The sequence below is a fragment of the Athene noctua genome, chromosome 1, assembly GCF_965140245.1.
Source record: "Athene noctua chromosome 1, bAthNoc1.hap1.1, whole genome shotgun sequence".
NCBI lineage: Eukaryota > Metazoa > Chordata > Aves > Strigiformes > Strigidae > Athene > Athene noctua.
In genome coordinates, this window is record NC_134037.1 from 92,054,982 (window position 1) to 92,073,771 (window position 18,790).

General features: G+C 36.1%; 1 protein-coding gene across 3 annotated transcripts in view; it reads left to right on the forward strand.

The window, feature by feature from the left end:
- CRIM1 (cysteine rich transmembrane BMP regulator 1) overlaps positions 1–18,790 on the forward strand; it is a 196,529-nt gene that overhangs the window by 160,229 nt on the left and 17,510 nt on the right. For all 3 annotated transcript variants that reach the window (XM_074896908.1, XM_074896909.1, XM_074896910.1), the window contains 3 exons: positions 4,353–4,509; positions 12,275–12,396; positions 16,676–16,885. In XM_074896908.1, the coding sequence (XP_074753009.1) occupies positions 4,353–4,509; positions 12,275–12,396; positions 16,676–16,885 (489 nt within the window). The remainder of the gene's footprint in view (positions 1–4,352; positions 4,510–12,274; positions 12,397–16,675; positions 16,886–18,790) is intronic.

Sequence of the window (18,790 nt, forward strand, 5' to 3'; positions counted from 1 at the left end):
TTGACATTCCATGTTTCATAAGAAAAATGAATGAACATATTTCTACTACTTATGGAGCAGAACTCTTGTCTCTAGCCAGGTATCTCTGTAAGCAGTACAATGAGAGATGTCTTCCCTTTTACTGGTTTCCTGTTCATCTTTTTGTTTCTGTTTTAGTCTTTTACCTCCTATCTAACCATTAGTTTAGTTCCTTAGGTTATGTCATTATAAGTAATCAGTCAGAGAAATAAACACAGCTTATGCTATGTGATCAGAAGCTTGATCCCATTCTGTTAGTGTTGCAATGACATGCAGGTGCATAATGCAGTTCTCTCAAACTCTGAAAGTTAGTTTTCCCTTCTACATTAGCTCTTAAAATGCTTCCTATCCTCTCCTTTCAGACTGTCTGATTGCCCCTGATAACTGCTTCAAAAGCGTATTAGCCCAGTTAGGGCTGGATCTCTTGTCTGCAAATACATTCCATGATTTGGGATTCAGATTCCTGTTCCTAATTAAATTTATCTAAGCGGAGGTGGAAAAAGCCTTCAAAGATGTAACCTCCTAAGATATTGTCATAATAAATTTCCTCAGTTTATTGCAGATGACTTTCATGAACTAGTTCTCTTTATTAGTATTTGTTACTTGAAATGCAAAATGTTAGCAGAAAATATATTTTTACTTATCCTTTCATAATGTGTTTGTGATTATTTTATTAATGATGAATTTAAAGCTATAGCTAAGGCTGTAGAAATACTGTCAGGATGACAATTGCATACACTGAATTTGATTCACGTTTGAATCTTTAGACTTGCAATCTTTTTCTCTTTTTTTTCTTTCTTTCTCTGAGAGCTATACTCTGCTTTTAAAATTGTTTCACTCTGTTTTCTGAAAAAAATAGTAGTTTAAAACAGTGGACTAGGGTTTTCAACAGGTCTGTGCAGCAGATAATAGCCTGAATATGCGTACCAGATAGTACTTCAGTTTGAGACTGACTTTAATTGTCACAATTTTAATAATGGTTCAGTAGAAGAAATTTAGCTGATTATATGTGAAGTCAGAAAGTAGAACAGAATTCACTTTCTGATTTTCATGACACTAAACTTTTTCATAGAGAATTTTCAAAAACTATTTAAGATCTATTTCCACAGCTTGTAATGACATACTATCAGAAATTTTAAGTATGATAACATGTTAATTTTAGTAACATCCATCTTCTCAGAAGGCATAATTTTTAGCATCTTATTATAAAGACTGTCACAGAAGTCTGTGGAGATTATTCCAATTTCCTCATATAGCATTGGCATAACACTAGTAAGTTCAGATGTGAACTTACAGTGGTCTGTATTGACTTCAGCAAACTTCCCCTGTACCATTGACATAGCCAGGATTTCGATCATATTTTGTATGCTCTTCAGTGTCCGTTCCTGAGAGGCAGTGGTGGTTAGTCTGTCATCCATCCCAAGGCTCTGAAGATCTTTTCTTTCCTGGCAACTTACAAAGTGAAAATTTTTCTGAGGATAACTTGCTATATAAAGGATTAAGCAAGGAAGAGACTGCTTTGAGACTGGATCTTCTGGTTAGTATGTCAGCTGATAAATTGAGTTTTAATTATATTTAACATCCTAAACTACTTAGGATAAGACACTGTCTTCCTGCTTGTATAGCACTGTCCTAGATACCTTGACCCTTTTAATAAGGTATATTAACGTTACACATAAACTTGTTTTGCATTTTCAAAAAGCAGTTTCACTGACCAAATCAAAGCAGAAGACTGAAAACAGACATATTTGACTGTGGGTTTCTGAGGAGTCATTATTTTGCCATCTTCCGTAACTTCATACTCAAACCTTGGTGTTGGACTTTGATAGCTCTCTTTAACACATAATCCAGAGACAAATAAGATAAATGCCAGCTTAAAAAGGTTCTTGCTGTTTCTATTTTTTTAGACATTTTTTTTAATTATTTCTAGCTCTTCCTTTCACTTTTTAAAGAAGATTCCCATTAATTTATCCCATGCCTTTGCATTTATACCTTCCTGTTCCTTGACTTGTCTTCTGTGACCCTGATGTTTATGGACAGCCACCTAAACACTTCATCTCTGTGACAGAGTACGCTTCAGAAAATGAATGTTTTTTATTGATCCAACCTGTGCAATTCTGGGATTATTCCCTGATCGGTTCTGATTATCTGCAGGAGATAGCATAACTTATATCAAAGGTTATAACTGAACTTTGTTCTTTTTGGAGATACTCCAGTGTAGGTGTACTTTTCCACACATTTCTAAAGTTCAAGTCTAACTTTAAAAATTATTACTACCTTATAAATTCATACATAATGAAAAGTTTAGTTAATTTTATTATTACTATATGCTGTCAGGGAATAATTGTTTACAAGCATCCTAGTGTAAAAACTCATCAATTAAAGACTTTCTCTTTATTTTAACTTGCTTTAAGGAAGGTCTTTTTGTGTTACACGTACATCACTCTTTACAAGAGAGAGTATCAGAGTTTCCTCTCAGCATTAGTGGCTATGTATTAAAAATATCTAGTATTTTTGATAGATCATGCTGAACTCTATCCTTCAAAAATTTGCAAGACTTCATTAAGATCTTTGTATATGTGTTTCTGTGATAAGGTTTACAATTACTGTGCAAAGGTTACATCTGTCTGAGACTAAATGCTTAAACCTTATGGCATTGGTACTCTTCTGGCAAAGACAACCTCTAGAGGTTATAAAAGGATACGGCATTTCTTTTTCTGTATTCTGAATGACAAAAAATTTGCACCCTCTTGGCTTCAGACACCAAATTTGCTTAAAAGTGGAGAGGTGGGAGCCATGAACCTACTGATCTTCATCTTACTTAAACTGAGAGCTGTTTTTTGGGATAATAACGTTCACATATTGCATTGCAATCGTATGCCCAAATTCCACCAGAGAAGTAAGCAGTGAATTTGTCAGTTTTCTCCAAGGATTCAGTCTCACTGTGAGGTGCTAAGAAATATACCTTCTTTACCAAATGAGCATTAAGCTGGAAAAATAGATAAGGAAACACTTAACTTAGCTGTATCTGGTTAAATCTATATTTTGCAGTTTTAAATGCAGCATTACAAAACCAGAAGAGAATGCATTTAAGATTCCATTTGTAGTCTACCTTCAGTATATTACCATGTTACAGAAATGAATACTATCTTTAAGTTTCAGACCCACAGAAGTAGTGTAAGAAACAGAATAAGTCAATGTTCTGATCTCCTCTTTGGAAAAACCCTCTCCCTAAATGTTCATACCCCTAAAGGAAGGTGGTCTTAAGTGCTCAGATGAGGAGCACATCTGGAGGAGCACTCTTAAGCCACCCTCTGTATAACCAGCACTTTGTAGTGGTGTGGATGTTTCAACTGGAGATCAGCCATCCTTTAAATATCACTCTGAAGGTCAGCCCTTTGGATCTCATCCATCGTATTCTTCTGTTGAAGAATCTCAATTATATTTCCTTCTTTTTCTAGTCTGATTTCACTGGCTATTGTAATGATGGTCCTTTTTTTTTCCACTGTGTTTTGCATCTGTAGCATAACAAAAATCACAATGTTCAGTTTTCTCTCACCTCTACAACCAATAAATGAACTTTGCATCCCATAGTATGGTAAGAGCGGTCTTTCCGGCACATCATCTTGAAAGAACAAAAAGGAAGTGATCATTTGCAAAATAGTAAATTCCAATGAGAGTGAATGTAATGACCATTAGTTACCTCTGTACTGGAGAAACTGAGATGCCAGCAATCCAGCATCTCCCTTACACTAGAAGAGGCTGATAAAACATGGTAGTGGACTTCAAGAGATAGCTATTTTAGTCTAGCATCTCTAGGCTTATATTTTTAAAAAGCGGATCTTGATCACCAAATAGCTGACAACTTTTATTCTTTATGCTGTTTGCTGTTAATATATCCCAGCCTTTCAGTTCTGTTTAAAATAAATGGAGAAGTAAAGATGCTCTATTTTGAACAGAAATCTAATAAACCCATATGATGTTTCAAAGTGTGTGTTATTTTAAATGTTTTATTAAAGGCCAATAGTGTCTGGATGTTGGACTCCTTTGGCTGTGCATCTGTTCATAAAATCATGTTACATTAGGGTACCAGGTAGTACTCCCCAAGTTCTTGACTGGAACTGAAGACATCCTGTAGTGTCTGTTCATATGGTTTAGGTCCTTCCTAGAGAATTCTGTTGCATATTTTAAAATTAGAACAGTCCAAAGGTAAGGCTTACCAGTATTTTAAAAGTTATGAAGTAAAAGGGAACAGAAGATTTAGTCTGCTAAAGATGCATTTGTCTGGTATAAACAGCTTTCACGTTGTGATAACCTGTATGTGTCCTTTGCAGGGGAGGAGCTGTGCACTGGCCTCATTTCGGGCTGTTCCTTGGACTGTTCCTTCGGCTTCCAGACTGACATCCACAACTGTGAGATCTGTCAGTGCCGACCACGGCCTAAGAAGTGCAAACCCATTGTATGTGACAAGTACTGTCCCTTTGGATACTTGTACGTATTCTCATTCTGAAAGCATATTTAATGTAATCCCTGTACATATAGAAAATATGCAAAATCCAGGCATATACACTTATGTTTACTTTGTGGCAAACCAGGGGAAATGTAAGAAAACAGAAATGTCATTACTTGATGTGAGATTGAAGTATTCTTCAAAATGGATTTTGATCAGTAGATTAAGAAACAGTAGCTGAAAAACACAGCGGTAGATTACAAAACCAAAGCAGTGCTTAAATGTTTTTGAAGAATATTTGTCGAACAGGATAAAAAAACTATTTACAAATAATGTCTCTTGCAGGTAGCTTTTTTGAAATCCTGTTTGCATGTTCTGCTGTGATACCCTTTCATTTTATAGTCCATTTATTTTATTCATGTGATTTCTAATATTTCAAGGTTTTTTTAATGTTGATGTGACAGCAGACTAGTTTTAGTGAGAGATTTCTGACAGTCACTTTACAGGATTCATGAAGTGCAGCACCATCTCTTATCTAAGTTTTTGTAAATGTGTTCAAAACCTTTACTGTTGCTGGAGTTCTTTCTCCATAAAAGGAAATATGTGCATTATTTATTCATTTGTCAAACAAATGAATAGACAAAAACTGGGCAGATCTTTTGTCACATAGAAATTTCTTAGTTATCAGTCTAGTGGCTTCTGAATATGTTTTACCAGTACATATTATTTACAGAATTAGGCTTGCCTCTGGTTAAATAGTGGAAGATTTTGCAGGAAACAGCAGTCATGAGTGTTAGGATTGAAACAGGACAAAATCAGGGAAAGACATCAAAGATTAAATAAAACTTCACTTCTATCCCCAAAATTCAAATTTTAGTAGATGAGAGAGGAAAAGTAAGAATTTTAAATTAAAACGTTAATAAATTTATCCTCAGGCATGTTGACTGTAAGAGGAGCTGAGAGTTATTTTCAGTTTTGTAAGTGAGAGAAAGTAGAGCAGGAGGGAAGTTACAGAAAAGGGATGCAGTTTTGTTGTCCCCAGAAGTTTTGCCCAGTGGCTTCAAAGGCAATGATAGCTGAAGATCGGTAGCAGAATGAAAGAAATATGAAAGATTGAACAGGAAAAATGACTGGTTATATGTCTCAGTTTTTTAGATAGGATAAAGCTGCTTACATTAGCTATCAAAGGACTGAAGTCAAGTAAAAGAAGTACAAAGCATGCAGAATTCTTTAGAAAGCATCTGGGGAGAGTGAAGTTTGAGCCATGCCATTGATCAGGCTCAAAATCCAAGATAAAGTCTCTTAAAGGTGGTCAAAGAGCAAAATAGTGTCGGGGTGTCTGAAGCTGTCAGAACTCCACAGTGCAATCAGCAGGAAGGATGGCTGGGATGAGACAACAGCAATAAAGAAATACAACTTACAGAATCACAGAACCGTCTAGGTTGGAAAAGACCTTGAACATCACCTAGTCCAACCATTAACCAAGCACTGACAGTTCCCAACTACACCATATCCCTCAGCGCTGTGTTGACCTGACTCTTAAACCCCTCCAGGGATGGGGACTCCACCACCTCCCTGGGCAGCCCATTCCAACGCCCAACAACCTGTTCTGCAAAGAAATGCTTCCTAATATCCAGTCTAAACCTTCCCTGGTGCAACTTGGGGCCATTACCTCTTGTCCTATTGCTTATTACTTGGTTAAGGAGGCTCATCCCCAGCTCTCTGCACCCTTCTTTCAGGTAGCTGTAGAGGGCGATGAGGTGTCCCCTCAGCCTCCTCTTCTCCAGACTAAACACCCCCAGTTCCCTCAGCCGCTCCTCGTGCGACCTGTGCTCCAGACCCTGCACCAGCTTCGTTGCCCTTCTCTGGACATGCTCGAATCATTCAATGTCCTTTTTGTAGTGAGGGGCCCAAAACTGGACACAGGAATCAAGCTGTGGCTTCACCAGTGCTGAGTACACTGTATTCAAGCATTTACTGGAAATTGTCATATAGTCCTCGTATGGTGTAACCATTTCTCAAGGGACACTGAAATAATTTGTCCTAGCTTAAATTTGATTTTGAACTTCGACAGAGAAGAGAGAAAAGTTCTGAATAATAGCCATCAGAATATATTTAATTGCTATTTACAACAAATATGGAAGCCATCTTTTTTGTCCATGATACATAATGAATCTTCAATACCAAGTACAAGGTGTGACTTCAGCAGTGTCCAGATTGTGTATCTGAACATTTCTTTTCATTTCTATTCTATATTTCTGTTTTCAGCACTGATTTCCGTTATCGATACTCAGTTACTGATTCTTTTTTCAAATTGGTTTATAAACTCAGTGAATTAATCTAACGTCGTATTTAAAGGGCACACTAAGGCTATTAGATCTTGGCGTTTATACATTCTCCATATTGTAGCTCTTAATTTATTGTCTATATCAGGGTCAATAACGTAAAGCTATCAGGACAGAATCTGAAAAGACATTTTTAACCACATGCTCAAGGAGTATGTTCATGCATGTGCTTGTATAACAGCAGAGACAGTTGGTATGAACTACAGAATTTTTTAATGCTTACTCCATGTGATTGATTTTGTACAGCTTGGAACAGAGAAAGCTTTTTTAATTTTAATATTACAAGTGCATAAGTTATTATTTTCAAGGCCATTTCTTTAGCCTATTGAAAAGTTCTAATATGAGAAGACCACCAAATAAGGTCTATTTAATGTCTTTTGGCATTTTGGACTTATACAGAAATAGCTTGAATATATTCATGAACCAAGGTCCAAGTGTTTATTTCCATTCCAGCTAACTCTAGTCTTTGATTATTCTGTGGTATCGAAATCAGTCAGGTTTGTTTCTTCTTTTGGTTTCATTCAGTTTACTACTACTGGTTTTCTTCACTGGCAGTCCCAATGTAGATGTCACACTGAAATATTAAAAATGTTTTTCTACTGCTGATAAGGATTGTTCTGAACTATGCTTACCAAAGTCATTTACTGTTAATGTGTTTTGTTTGTGTAAATGTGTTTATTGTTACATTCTTTTAGTTTTTTGTACAGTACCTTTCCCAGTAACATGTGTTCAGGAAGAAATAGTCTGTTTCACATAATGAGCAGGTTTGTCTGGTTTGGTTATATTGAACTGTAATTTTTGTTTAGAGTAAAGTGGACAGTATTTTTACAACTTTAAATGGAGCATACTATAGAGACCTTAATAACCTATAGTGAACTGAATAATTTTTTTACCTTAAAAATTCCAAATCTTTGGGAAAAAGCAAATGTTCTTTTAAGATAAGACAGTAAATTTCTATTCCTGGGCCTGTTCTCCCAGTGTGTGTGACTGGCAGTAATGTTCTTGATTTAAGTCTACTTCATTAGTGACCAGACCATGTATAAGTGCTAAAAAGAATAGTATTTTTTTTGGTCTTATTTTCTTCCTTGGATTTCAGTAAAGATACACCCCTTACTTCTGCTTACATATATTTTTACTCTACCAGTTCTGATTTTTATTTTCTTAAGCAAAGGTTTCTCTCTACTGTTGTGTTCTATGTTACTTTTTAGTATTGTTAGCTTTGCAGTGAAGTTGGCTGTTCCATATAAACTTTATTAATTAATGCATTAATGAACTTTGAATAATTCAGAAACTTGTTACTTAGTTTTAGAGGTCTGACTTTCATGGTCTCTCTCTTGAACTGTGACTTAATTGGTTTTCTACAGAAAGTTTTAAATGAAGATGAAAAAGATCCTTCTGTATAATGGGAAGATGACCCTCAGATTGCAGTGAATTTGACCTGTGATGTTAAGGGTTATACTCTGACACACCAGTATAAATTATCAAGAATACCTTTTTGAACAACAACAAAAAAATCTGAAATAATGCTATTGGCCTTCTCTTGTTGAACTTTAGGTGAGATGTGCCTGTATTGTTTTGAAAGACCTTAAAGGAGAAGTTTCTAAAATGCAAAAGATAAGAACCCAAGAATGGAGCCTAATATACTTTGCACCTTAATAAACTGATTTTCTGTGTTTGAGTGCAATCCTCTTGACCTGTAGAGTCCCTTAGTTTGTGTGATCTACGCATATCATCCTGCTGATACCTGTGCCTAAGCAGTTAAGGTAATAAAGGTTAATAAATTTGTGGGATGTGTCAATAGTAATCTAGGTGACTGTATGGGGAAAAGGTGTCCATGCCATCTTCATGTGGGCGAAAATGAAGCTTGCATTAATGCTGTCTGTCTACCCAGAAACGATTCAGTCTTCTGAATGGAAATCAAAGAGGACTGAAGAGAAAAAAGATAGATGAGCCTAGCTTTATATAAAGAAACCAATCAAGTCATTCGTTTTGCTGGAATGCTTTCCTGTAATAAAGAACTAATGTCTCAGTTTCTAAGAAGGATAGAAAAATGCCTGTAAGTATTGCACATGAGCTGCAAAAGAACTTTAACTAGAGAGATGCTTAGTCCTAGGTGCAGGTATTTTTCAGTGTCGATCATGTGTCAAGGATAATCATACAGGACACAAATTTCAGGCACATATCAGGGTGAATTTCTAAACTCGTGAAGAAAGCAGCCAATTAAGAAATTGTGTGTTGCTGTCACATAAGAGTAGGAAAAATTTAGAAAAATATATTTAAAAAATAAAAAAAATTATTTCATCGATTTATTAGGCTTACTTTGTACACCTGAGGAATACTAAAATTATGAAGTAATACACTTCAAAATGGAAACCCAGATCTTCAGAAACTAAGTATTTGGGATTTAGTGAAAAGGAAGAAAAATTATAAACAGGTTAAAATTCAAAAGCATAAATATTGAATCTTGCGATTTGCAACTATTCATTTGAAGTCCTAGACATGATAAAATGACACCTTGATCAGACACTGACTCAAAGAATATCAGATCTGGACCATTTAATGACTTTCTTGGGCACTCCCCAGTCCAAGGGATACTGTCTGCCCCATCATACCATATCTGATCAGAGGAGTTGTAGGAGGTCAGTGAAAAAAATAACACAGGTGAGGACTGCTTCATGGACTAGCACTGAACCATCTTCAGACAGAAAGCATTATAAAAAAGATAATGTTCAGCCTCTTGCAGAATCACACTGTTGTAAAGAGTAGTAATTTTTATCCTGCATCTATGACTCATTTAATATACTGACCTACAGAGGAAAATTACAGGTTTCTGTATGTGTTTTCTGTACTTAGAAAACACATCCTTTCTCTTTAACTAAATGTTCATGAAACAGTTTTATTAGATAATCTGTGAACTATATAGCAAAACCATTTGTGATGGTTTTAAGCCCTGCTGGGACCAGAGACCATGTTGCCGTTGTCCCTCCCCCACCCTCGGACACAAACCCCGGGTTAAAATAAGAAGAAATTTAATACAACAGTGTAATAAAACAATCTGAACAACAACAATAGCAATGATAACAACAATAAGCAGTAATAACAGTAAACAAGACAAAAGATATACAGAGAAATACTGCAATGGTTACAGACAGCCCCGTGCTTCCCGCGACCAAAGCCACAAAGGAAAGCTTCCCGCACTGCTGTGCTGGACCTGACATCAGCATGGTATGAATAACCCGCCTGGAGATCCCTTCCCTCTCTCTGCTGGGGAAACTTAACTCTATCCTAGCTGAACCAGGACACTATTTTATAAATTACAGCAAATATTAATGGGCATAGTATGGTAGCTGGGAGTAAGATAAAGATGTTTTTAAAACAAGTTGATTTCAAGCTGATGCTAGTGTTTTAGGAAGCCTGTCCTAAGGTCTCAAAAGGGGATAATCTTTCCCTTGCATTTTTGTACACCTGAAAAAAATTGAGCTTTAAAATTTTTTAAGCTAATTGGAAAATAATCTTCAATATAAATTCTGGTTTTAAATGTAGAATGTAATTTAATTATGCACAATATTTGGCTGGTATTTTTAAATGAGTGTTTAATAAGTCTCAAGATTATTGTATTAAAAAAACCAAAACAAACACGGAAGTGAGAACTCTATAATCACTGTCACTGTCTACAAAATATATGAATAATTGCACTGAATGAAATTAATAACATTTAAAGATAACCATGTATGTAACAGTTTGTAGTATAAAAGTCTAAAATTGTAGTAAAGACTACTTGAAGATCATTTCACTTCAAGTCTTACTTTGTTGCTAAAATTATTTAGATTTGCAGTTGTGTAGTACATTTGCTCAGTTGTTCACTTCTACCATACCAATTTCTTTTCTAAAATAGCAAGCCTTATCTTACTTACAAGCCTGTTACGACCATCAAAAGCATGGGATGTAATGGAGGACAAATCTCTACTTTAATTTAAAAACTTTTGTCACAAATAGGAGGCTAAAGAAACAAGTATTAGAAGTATATTAGAAAGTGAAAAGTTAAGTACTAATAATCATATTTGTGAGGGTTTTTTGTTTGTTTGTTTGTTTAAAGATTGTCAAAGGTTAGTATTTGGAAAATCTTGAGCTTGTGCATCCTTCAAGAAACCAAAACTTTTTCACAATTGTCTTAAAAAAACTGCTGAATAGAGTTCACTGTTTGAAAGCTCTACATGTTAATAGAAGGAAGCATTTCTCTTAATATTAAAAGGGCTGTAGTTACGGAGATTAAGGAGGAAAAAATGGATAGGACAGAGAGTCTTCCATTCTCCATCCTACTGTGTCACGATTTGTTTTCCTCAGCCTTTTAACTAAAAATTAAATAAAGTTTTATAGAGCTTGAAGTCAGGCTTTCTAGAGATTTACATGATTTACTACTTCTCTATCAATGTAGATGTGCTTCTTTAACTTCCCCATGTCTTGTCTTTGTTTTGGGGTGAATTGGTGTGCATTTAATGGTGTAGTGTTAAATGAGGGATCTGTCAGTTTCCCAATAAATGTTTTTTCCCACTTTTAGTGAGTTACCTCATTAGACCAATATGAAATGAGCAGACTCATGAAAATCATTTATTAGTTTTTATCCCTTCTTTGTCTTGAACTTCATTACAATTTTTTTTTTTTCCCTGTACCTTTTGAAGGCACAGAAGATTATCTGTAAATAATGGGAACTAGTACACTTGTGCCTAAAGTTTGAATGGTATCATCTGTCTTTCTGAAAAAAGACAAGCAAATATTCAGAATAGGATTCTCAGAAGCAGCATGTTTAGGGTGCTGTGAAGAGATGCTCTCAGGTGGTGCTCTAGACTCCTGCCTAGCTTCACCTGGAAGCTTTGGAAGCATTTTTGTTCTTGATTCTCTCTGCTGAAAAATTCTCTGTGTTTCTCCATTTCAAAATATGTTACTGTGTGTGTGCTAGTTTTTAAATTGGATTATTGGCATTACACATGCTAGTTTTCAAGTAAGCTTTGTGTCTGCTTATTTAATAGGTTTGGAAATATCTCTGTAGTTTTAATATGCAAGAGAGGAAATCTGCTGTATTTTACCTATTGTTGGGGGAAAGCAGTTAACAGTGTTACAAAAACATAGTAATTATAACATATTCCTACCTAATCCTCTAAATTCTTCACAGTTTTTCACTTGAAAAAAGAACTGGTCATCAATAGTAGTCACAAACTCATAAGTCTGTATTACCTGCTATGGCTTGAAAGTACCAAATGCAGAGAGCTACCTGGAGGAACCACATGCCAAGGATGGAGACCTGTACACCACATAGACCCACTGAACCTAAGGGAGACAGGAAACAATCATTTTCTTTACTTGATCAGTCACTTCTTTAGGGGATGCTTTTGCTTTAAAGATCACGACATGTAGATATTCAAAGCGACTAGCTGACCTTTTACAAATTATTTTGGTTATCTAGGAAGAACAAGCATGGATGTGAAATCTGTCGGTGTAAGAAATGCCCGGAACTGCCTTGTGGTAAAATCTGTCCGATGGGCTTCCAGCAGAACAATCATGGCTGTGTTATCTGCAAGTGCAGAGGTATGTGCGAGTGCATTACCACCTCTAATTACAACATGTTTTCATAGTAGTTGGAAGCTAGAGCAAAAGAAGAGGGAAGAAGCACAGCACAGGAACAGCGCAGAAGCTGTAAGAATTTAAATACTGGTGAGGGAGTCAGTTCAACTATGCTCCAAGGAGTGTTTTGTTTTGCGGGTGTTTGTTACTATCTGTGTTCATCTTGGTTTCAGCAGAAAGCTTCAGCTCCTCTTTCATCTCCCATTACAAATTCACAAAAGTCAGTTTAATATCATTAATAAAAATTAGATCAGGCTCTTATCTACTAGAAATAAGCTAGTTGAGGAGGTTTTTTTCAGTAGCAGTGTTTATCTTAGCTTCTTCGCCATCATCTTTTCTGTACAAAGTCAAATTTTGAATTTCATAGATGCCCTGTACACCACCTAAAATTAGAGTGCTGTTTCTCGGACACATCAGGTAGTCTTGAGGAACAATGAGTAGAGAGAGTCCTTACCCACGAGGAAGGATGGGGTATTCTTAAGCTAAAGATTTCACACATGCCATATTCCAAACTTGTAACACCAAGTTTGAGGTGGTGATTGAGGTAAGGTGTTCATTAGTTGTATGCTTTAGTTTTGTGCTGCTTTTAACATGTCTCTTTTTTAAGATATTTTCAGTTAGTGGTTTGTATTAGTCTGGGTATCAGACTTCCTTCATTGCTCATCTCCATGTGTTGCATTTAATAAGTTTTTGTTTGTGCTCAGGCTCTCTCTGACTGCTCTTTCATACTTCTCTTTCATTCTTACTTGTGTGTTTTGATTTCTAGCTATAGACAAGTAAGTTTAAGTATTTGAGTATACACATTGCATTATGTAATGACTCCATTCTTAACATTTTTAGCAGCTATTTCCTTTGCATTTTAAAAAAATTATAAAATACAGTAAGACAAACTATGCCAGCATGGGACTGGAAAAAAGTGAGTTTCTGAAGTCACTCTCCTGCAGTTGAAGGCAAACATGGGATCATATAAATCAGAAGTATCTGGCATTTTATTTTCTACACATGACATCATACACTGCAGACAATTATAATAAAACTTTAACACTTCTGGCAAAAAAAAATTGAAATATTACCAAAGTACCTTGCAGATATGAGAGGTAGCAAGATTTCACTGATGTAAGCTGCAATATGACTTTTTACTGCAAATAAACATTTTTCAAATTAAATAAAAAGGGTGACTGCTGAAAGGAGTCCAGTCAAGAAAATTCTCATCACTTATCTTGTAATTTGTCTCCATGTTCTCAGTTAACACATTTTTCCTGATTGTTGTAATGCTGTGATACACACAAGGTGTTCTCTCAGGAGTGCCATAACTGCATCCCAGACTATAAACAGATACAACTCTTTGGTTACTAATTGTGTATGCACACTTCTAAGTCCTTTCCTTAACAAGGATGGATTTTAAAACATACACAAATATTTAGCAAAAATAATTTGATCCCTCTCTAAGTAGTCTTTATTGTTACCATGATCATAAAGATATGAAGCCATGAGCATATTGCTTCAACATAACTTCATTATCAACTTGTCCAAGAATAATTAGAGCAATCACTAGTATGTTCTGGGGGAGCTGTGAGTCCTTGTTAAAATTTTGACCCAAAATCCCTAAGAGAAAGGGATGGGTAAATCCCCTGCCTGTGAATTAGCTCCACTTTCTAAATTGCTTCTGCCAGAAATAGCTTATGCTAGGATTAGTAAAAGTAGAACCATAACAGTATAGGGCTGGGGTAGTCCTCTGGAAAACTGCTAGTCCATTCCTCTGCTCTTGCACAAAATAGAGTGTATCTAGATAATCCTTGACAGATGTTTGTCTAAGATTTAATTAACTAAGAATCGCCACTCTCAAAAAGAAGAAGAAAAAAAAAAAAAACTTAAAACCAAACCCTCTCTAAAATAATGTTTTCCTGTAGTTAACAATATGTGACAATTTAAAATAAATTTTCTAATATTTCTGCCTCTCCTTCTACAAATTGAACCAGTTACTTCTTGTCCTAAGATCAGTAGACATGGAAGAGCTAAGCACCATCCCCTTTAGAATTCTTGCAAAATTTAAGAGGTTGCTATTGGAGCCCCCTAAGCGGTTTTGGGGTTTGTTTGGTTTGGGGTTTTTTTCCCAACTCAAAGCCAGTTATTTTGGTGTCACATCACAGTTCAAAAAATGGATATTGTACTTTAGCAGTACCAAAAGCTCCTAACTAGTAGAGATAGTACTACTGCATTTAAATTTACAGTGCTCCAGTACTTTTAACTTAGATTGAAATTGCCTTCTCTGCAGTGGTGTCACATTACTGACATGTTTTTACTTGTGAGCTACTATAATCCGAGATATTTTCAACCATACCTCCAGTTACCCAGTTATTCCCATTTTGTATTTGGGTATTTGGTTTCTTTATGTGTGAAAAACTGAATATGAGCTGGCAATGTCCGATCACAGTCCAGAAAGCCAACTGTATCCTGGTCTGCATCAAGAGAAGTGTGGGCAGCAGGTCAAGGGAGGGGATTCTCCCCCTCTACTTTGCTCTTGTGAGACCCCACCTGGAGTCCTGTGTCCTGCTCTGGGACCCCCAGGATAAGAAGGACCTGCTTGAGTGGGTCCAAAGGAAGCCATGAAGATGATCAGGGGGCTGGAGCACCTCCCTTATGAGGACTGGCTGGGAGAGTTGGGGTTGTTCAGCCTGGAGAAGAAAAGGCTAGGGAAGACCTTATAGTAGCCTCCCAGTACTTAAAGGGGGGCTATAGGGAAGACGGGGAGGGCTCACTGTAGTTTGTGCAGTTAATTTTGAATAGTTGTCTATAGGCTTTGTTGGTTTCTCCAAATTTTGGAGTATATAATATTTCAGGAAAAAAAGCTTGATTACATGAGATACTTTGTTTATTAAGGAAGGAGGGGAGGGTATTGCCATCTAAGGCGTTTATGTATGGAAAACCATTTTAATATAGGATAGTATTCCAGTGATAGGAATTAATGTATAATCTGATACATATAAATGTGTAGTAACTGAATTTTTTCATAGTGTTTCTGTTTGTGCAAGAGGATGAAGTCTCTTTTAAGAAGTACCTTATCCTTATGCCGTGGCTTTTCTTTTTAATTCAAAAAATGGTATACTGATGTAATTCCTATGTGATGGGTTCCTTTCCGATAACATGCATCAAACTAATTTCGTACCATCTGCTTGTGGTTCTTAGACCACCTTTGATAGATCTGCCACAGCTGAAGAAGCGCTGACCTACATATTAGTTTAAAAAAAACCAAACCTTACTAAAATCACATATAAACATGACTACTTTTCATACTGCATCAGTTTTAAACAGAAAATTAAATGAATAGCTTAATACAAATAACCTTATAAGTGTCAATAGAACATGGTTGACATACCACTGAAAACAAGTCAGTTCACTGGCAAACTGATCCTCAATCCTTCATCATCACAGTGATGTGGGTGAGGGAGTGTTAGGCTTTAAATTCACTCTGCTGATTAACGAAGAATTTATTGAGGCTGAATCCTGCAGCACTTATATACTCCTTAAAATACAAATGAGACTTTATCCTCCCTAGATCAACTGTTTGTGTGTTCTGGCTGAATGTAAGTAATGCAGCAGTCCACGATTCTCATCTCAGTAAAAGCTAGGAATGAGGTATAAAACTGTCAGAGCAGTTATCTTCCAGACTTCTCATTTATCATAGTAATGTAAGCAAATAATTTCTCATAAGTAAGTGTTTTATGAAATATTTCCAGCATCCAGCATGACCCCATTAGAACTTGCTTGTAATTTTTTGTCATTCATGATATGACCATCCTTAGCTCTTGTAAATGCTTTTATATTCTACTTGCTATCAGATACTCATATTATAGATAACCTAATACACTGATATTTAAATATTTCATTTTAAGTATACTTCATGTTTTCTGCCATTTCCCTCCATTGCATTTCTCTCCTTTCTTATATAATTTAGCCAGTAATGCTTTTCTCTATGATTAAAAATAGTATAGGTGCAACAGAAGTGATGATATTTTCCAAGAAAACACATTCTACTACATTCTACCATTCCCTTCAGTATACCTTTTAATTGCTTCATGGGTATTGTTTCTTTATTTCTAAGCGTAAATGATAGAAAAATTAATCACTTGATTTTATATGTGCTTTAAAAATAAATGCAATCCAGGCATTAAATTGGTGTGTTTTTTTTAACTAAGCAACACATGCTTATCAGGACACTTCATTTTCCTTTGATTTTGTGCAGAGGCAACCACTTCTCTTATGCCTCCCATTAAAACAGGCTCTTGCCTGTCAATGGATGGGCGCCGGCATGAGAATGAGGAGAGTTGGCACGATGGCTGCAGGGAATGTTACTGTCACAATGGACGGGAAATGTGTGCCTTGATCACCTGCCCTGTTCCTAACTGTGGCAACCCCACCATACATCCAGGGCAGTGTTGTCCATCATGTCCAGGTAACATGCTTTTTTCCATATGTTTTGTAATCAGGTTTTATTTCACATGTGTTCTGTTTCCTAATGCATGAAAATAATCTCATGCATCATTCAATAATAGGTACATATGAAGGTTTCTGTGCCCAGATATAACATACTGAGTGACTTTCATTAAGGTCTCAGATGTGAAAAATGGCAACTTAAGTGTTTAAAGCATATGCATCTTTTGGGTCCTAATATGAACATGAAATCTTTAAACTGGAAAAAGTTTCTAGTCTACATTAACTATAATGGCAAATTTATACTCATGTACACTTTTGTTACCTATAATAGCAAATATTATAATAAGCCATTACATTTTCTCTTTTTCTCTTTTATTTGAAGTGGAGTTTTGTTAAAATTAATCTCCTGACCTATGTTTCACAACCCCTCAAAGGAGTACACATTTAAACAGATGTCTTAAGTAATTGAAAATTATGATTCTGTGTTCTGAGGAAAGGCTCCTGTGCCACCAGCGGTAGATTATTTTAATGCTTTTGGTGGGAAGGCCAATTAATGTTGCATTCTAATACAATTTTAATAATAAGTGTTAATATGAAAGATGTTAAGAATGTGGGTAGGGTATAAGATTAATGACCACTGTATTCATAACAATTCCTACAATATTTTATATGCTAAATGGATTAGTTTGTAGTACAGTGATATTGTCTGTGACTTTATTGGAAGTCATCTTACAAGTAGGAGCGACAAGGCTCATGACACTACTATGAATAGCAAAACAGTAAGGCAGCACTGACAAGATGTAAGCAATTATGAACTGTTTCAAATCCTTTGTAAAGAACAGGAAATCCTAGGGGCAAAATAAGCAGCCAAATCCTCTTTTTGAAAGTGACAGAGAAGAGCAGATCCTCCCTAGGACCTAAGATAACCGATTTCCTTAGACATGTGATTAGACAAATGATGATCTCCAATCCAGTTCACACCTTGTGGTAAATGAAAAAACGTAGTCCCCAAAAAGTTGTGGGACTCCAAAGGGTCTGTCTGCCTTTCAGCCTTTCTAAGTCTGCACCACTCTTCTCCCTTCAGTATTGAGACCAGGCGCACAGGGTCTGTGATTCCTGTATTTCCAGGGCCAGCCACGGTATTGCTTTTGGCACGAGCTTTCATAGAGCCAGAACTATTTTCAGTGCTAAGTAATTTAGCAGTGTTTTCCAAGGCTGAGCTCTTAGTGCTTATTATCTTAGTAATGACAACCATTAATGAAATTTTTAGTTGAGGTGGAAACACTAAGGAGTTAGGCTCACTAGGGGAACCATCCTTTGCTCACTTGTTTCTCTCCCATTATTGAGTATCTGGCTAGTCTGACAGAGGATATAGATATCATGAGATTTTTAAAAGAGACTTTAGTGTTTTATCAGCTTGGAGCACATTTTTTTGCCACAGCCATATGCAGTGTTGGTCTATATGTGTTTCGTCAGATACTGTCATTCTTTCCTCCAGCTCCCCAAACACATCCACATCCACAGTCTTGTCTTAAACAGTACAGTTCTCTCCCCTATGAAACGTCAGTGTGGGGAAAAAAAAAAAAAAAAAAAAAAAAGAAAACTATTAAAAAGATTCAGTTGTCAATATTGTTTCAGGAGGAGCAGCCAAACACCAAATAATATATACAGAATATTGTATTCCTAAAGTCATGTCACTGGACAGGGATGTTGTTTTCCATTCACACTAGCTGGAATTCTGGGTTGCACAGAACTGTTGGAATACCTGCAATAGTCACTCACCTTTTCACTACGATTTGTGTATTATTGCAGTACGGTCTACTTCATATGGAAGGGGATAGGTTAGCATCTCAGTCTTGTATTAGATGAAAAATCCAAGATTCAAAGTTTAAAACATAGGGTTGTTCTTCCAGTTCCAGCAATT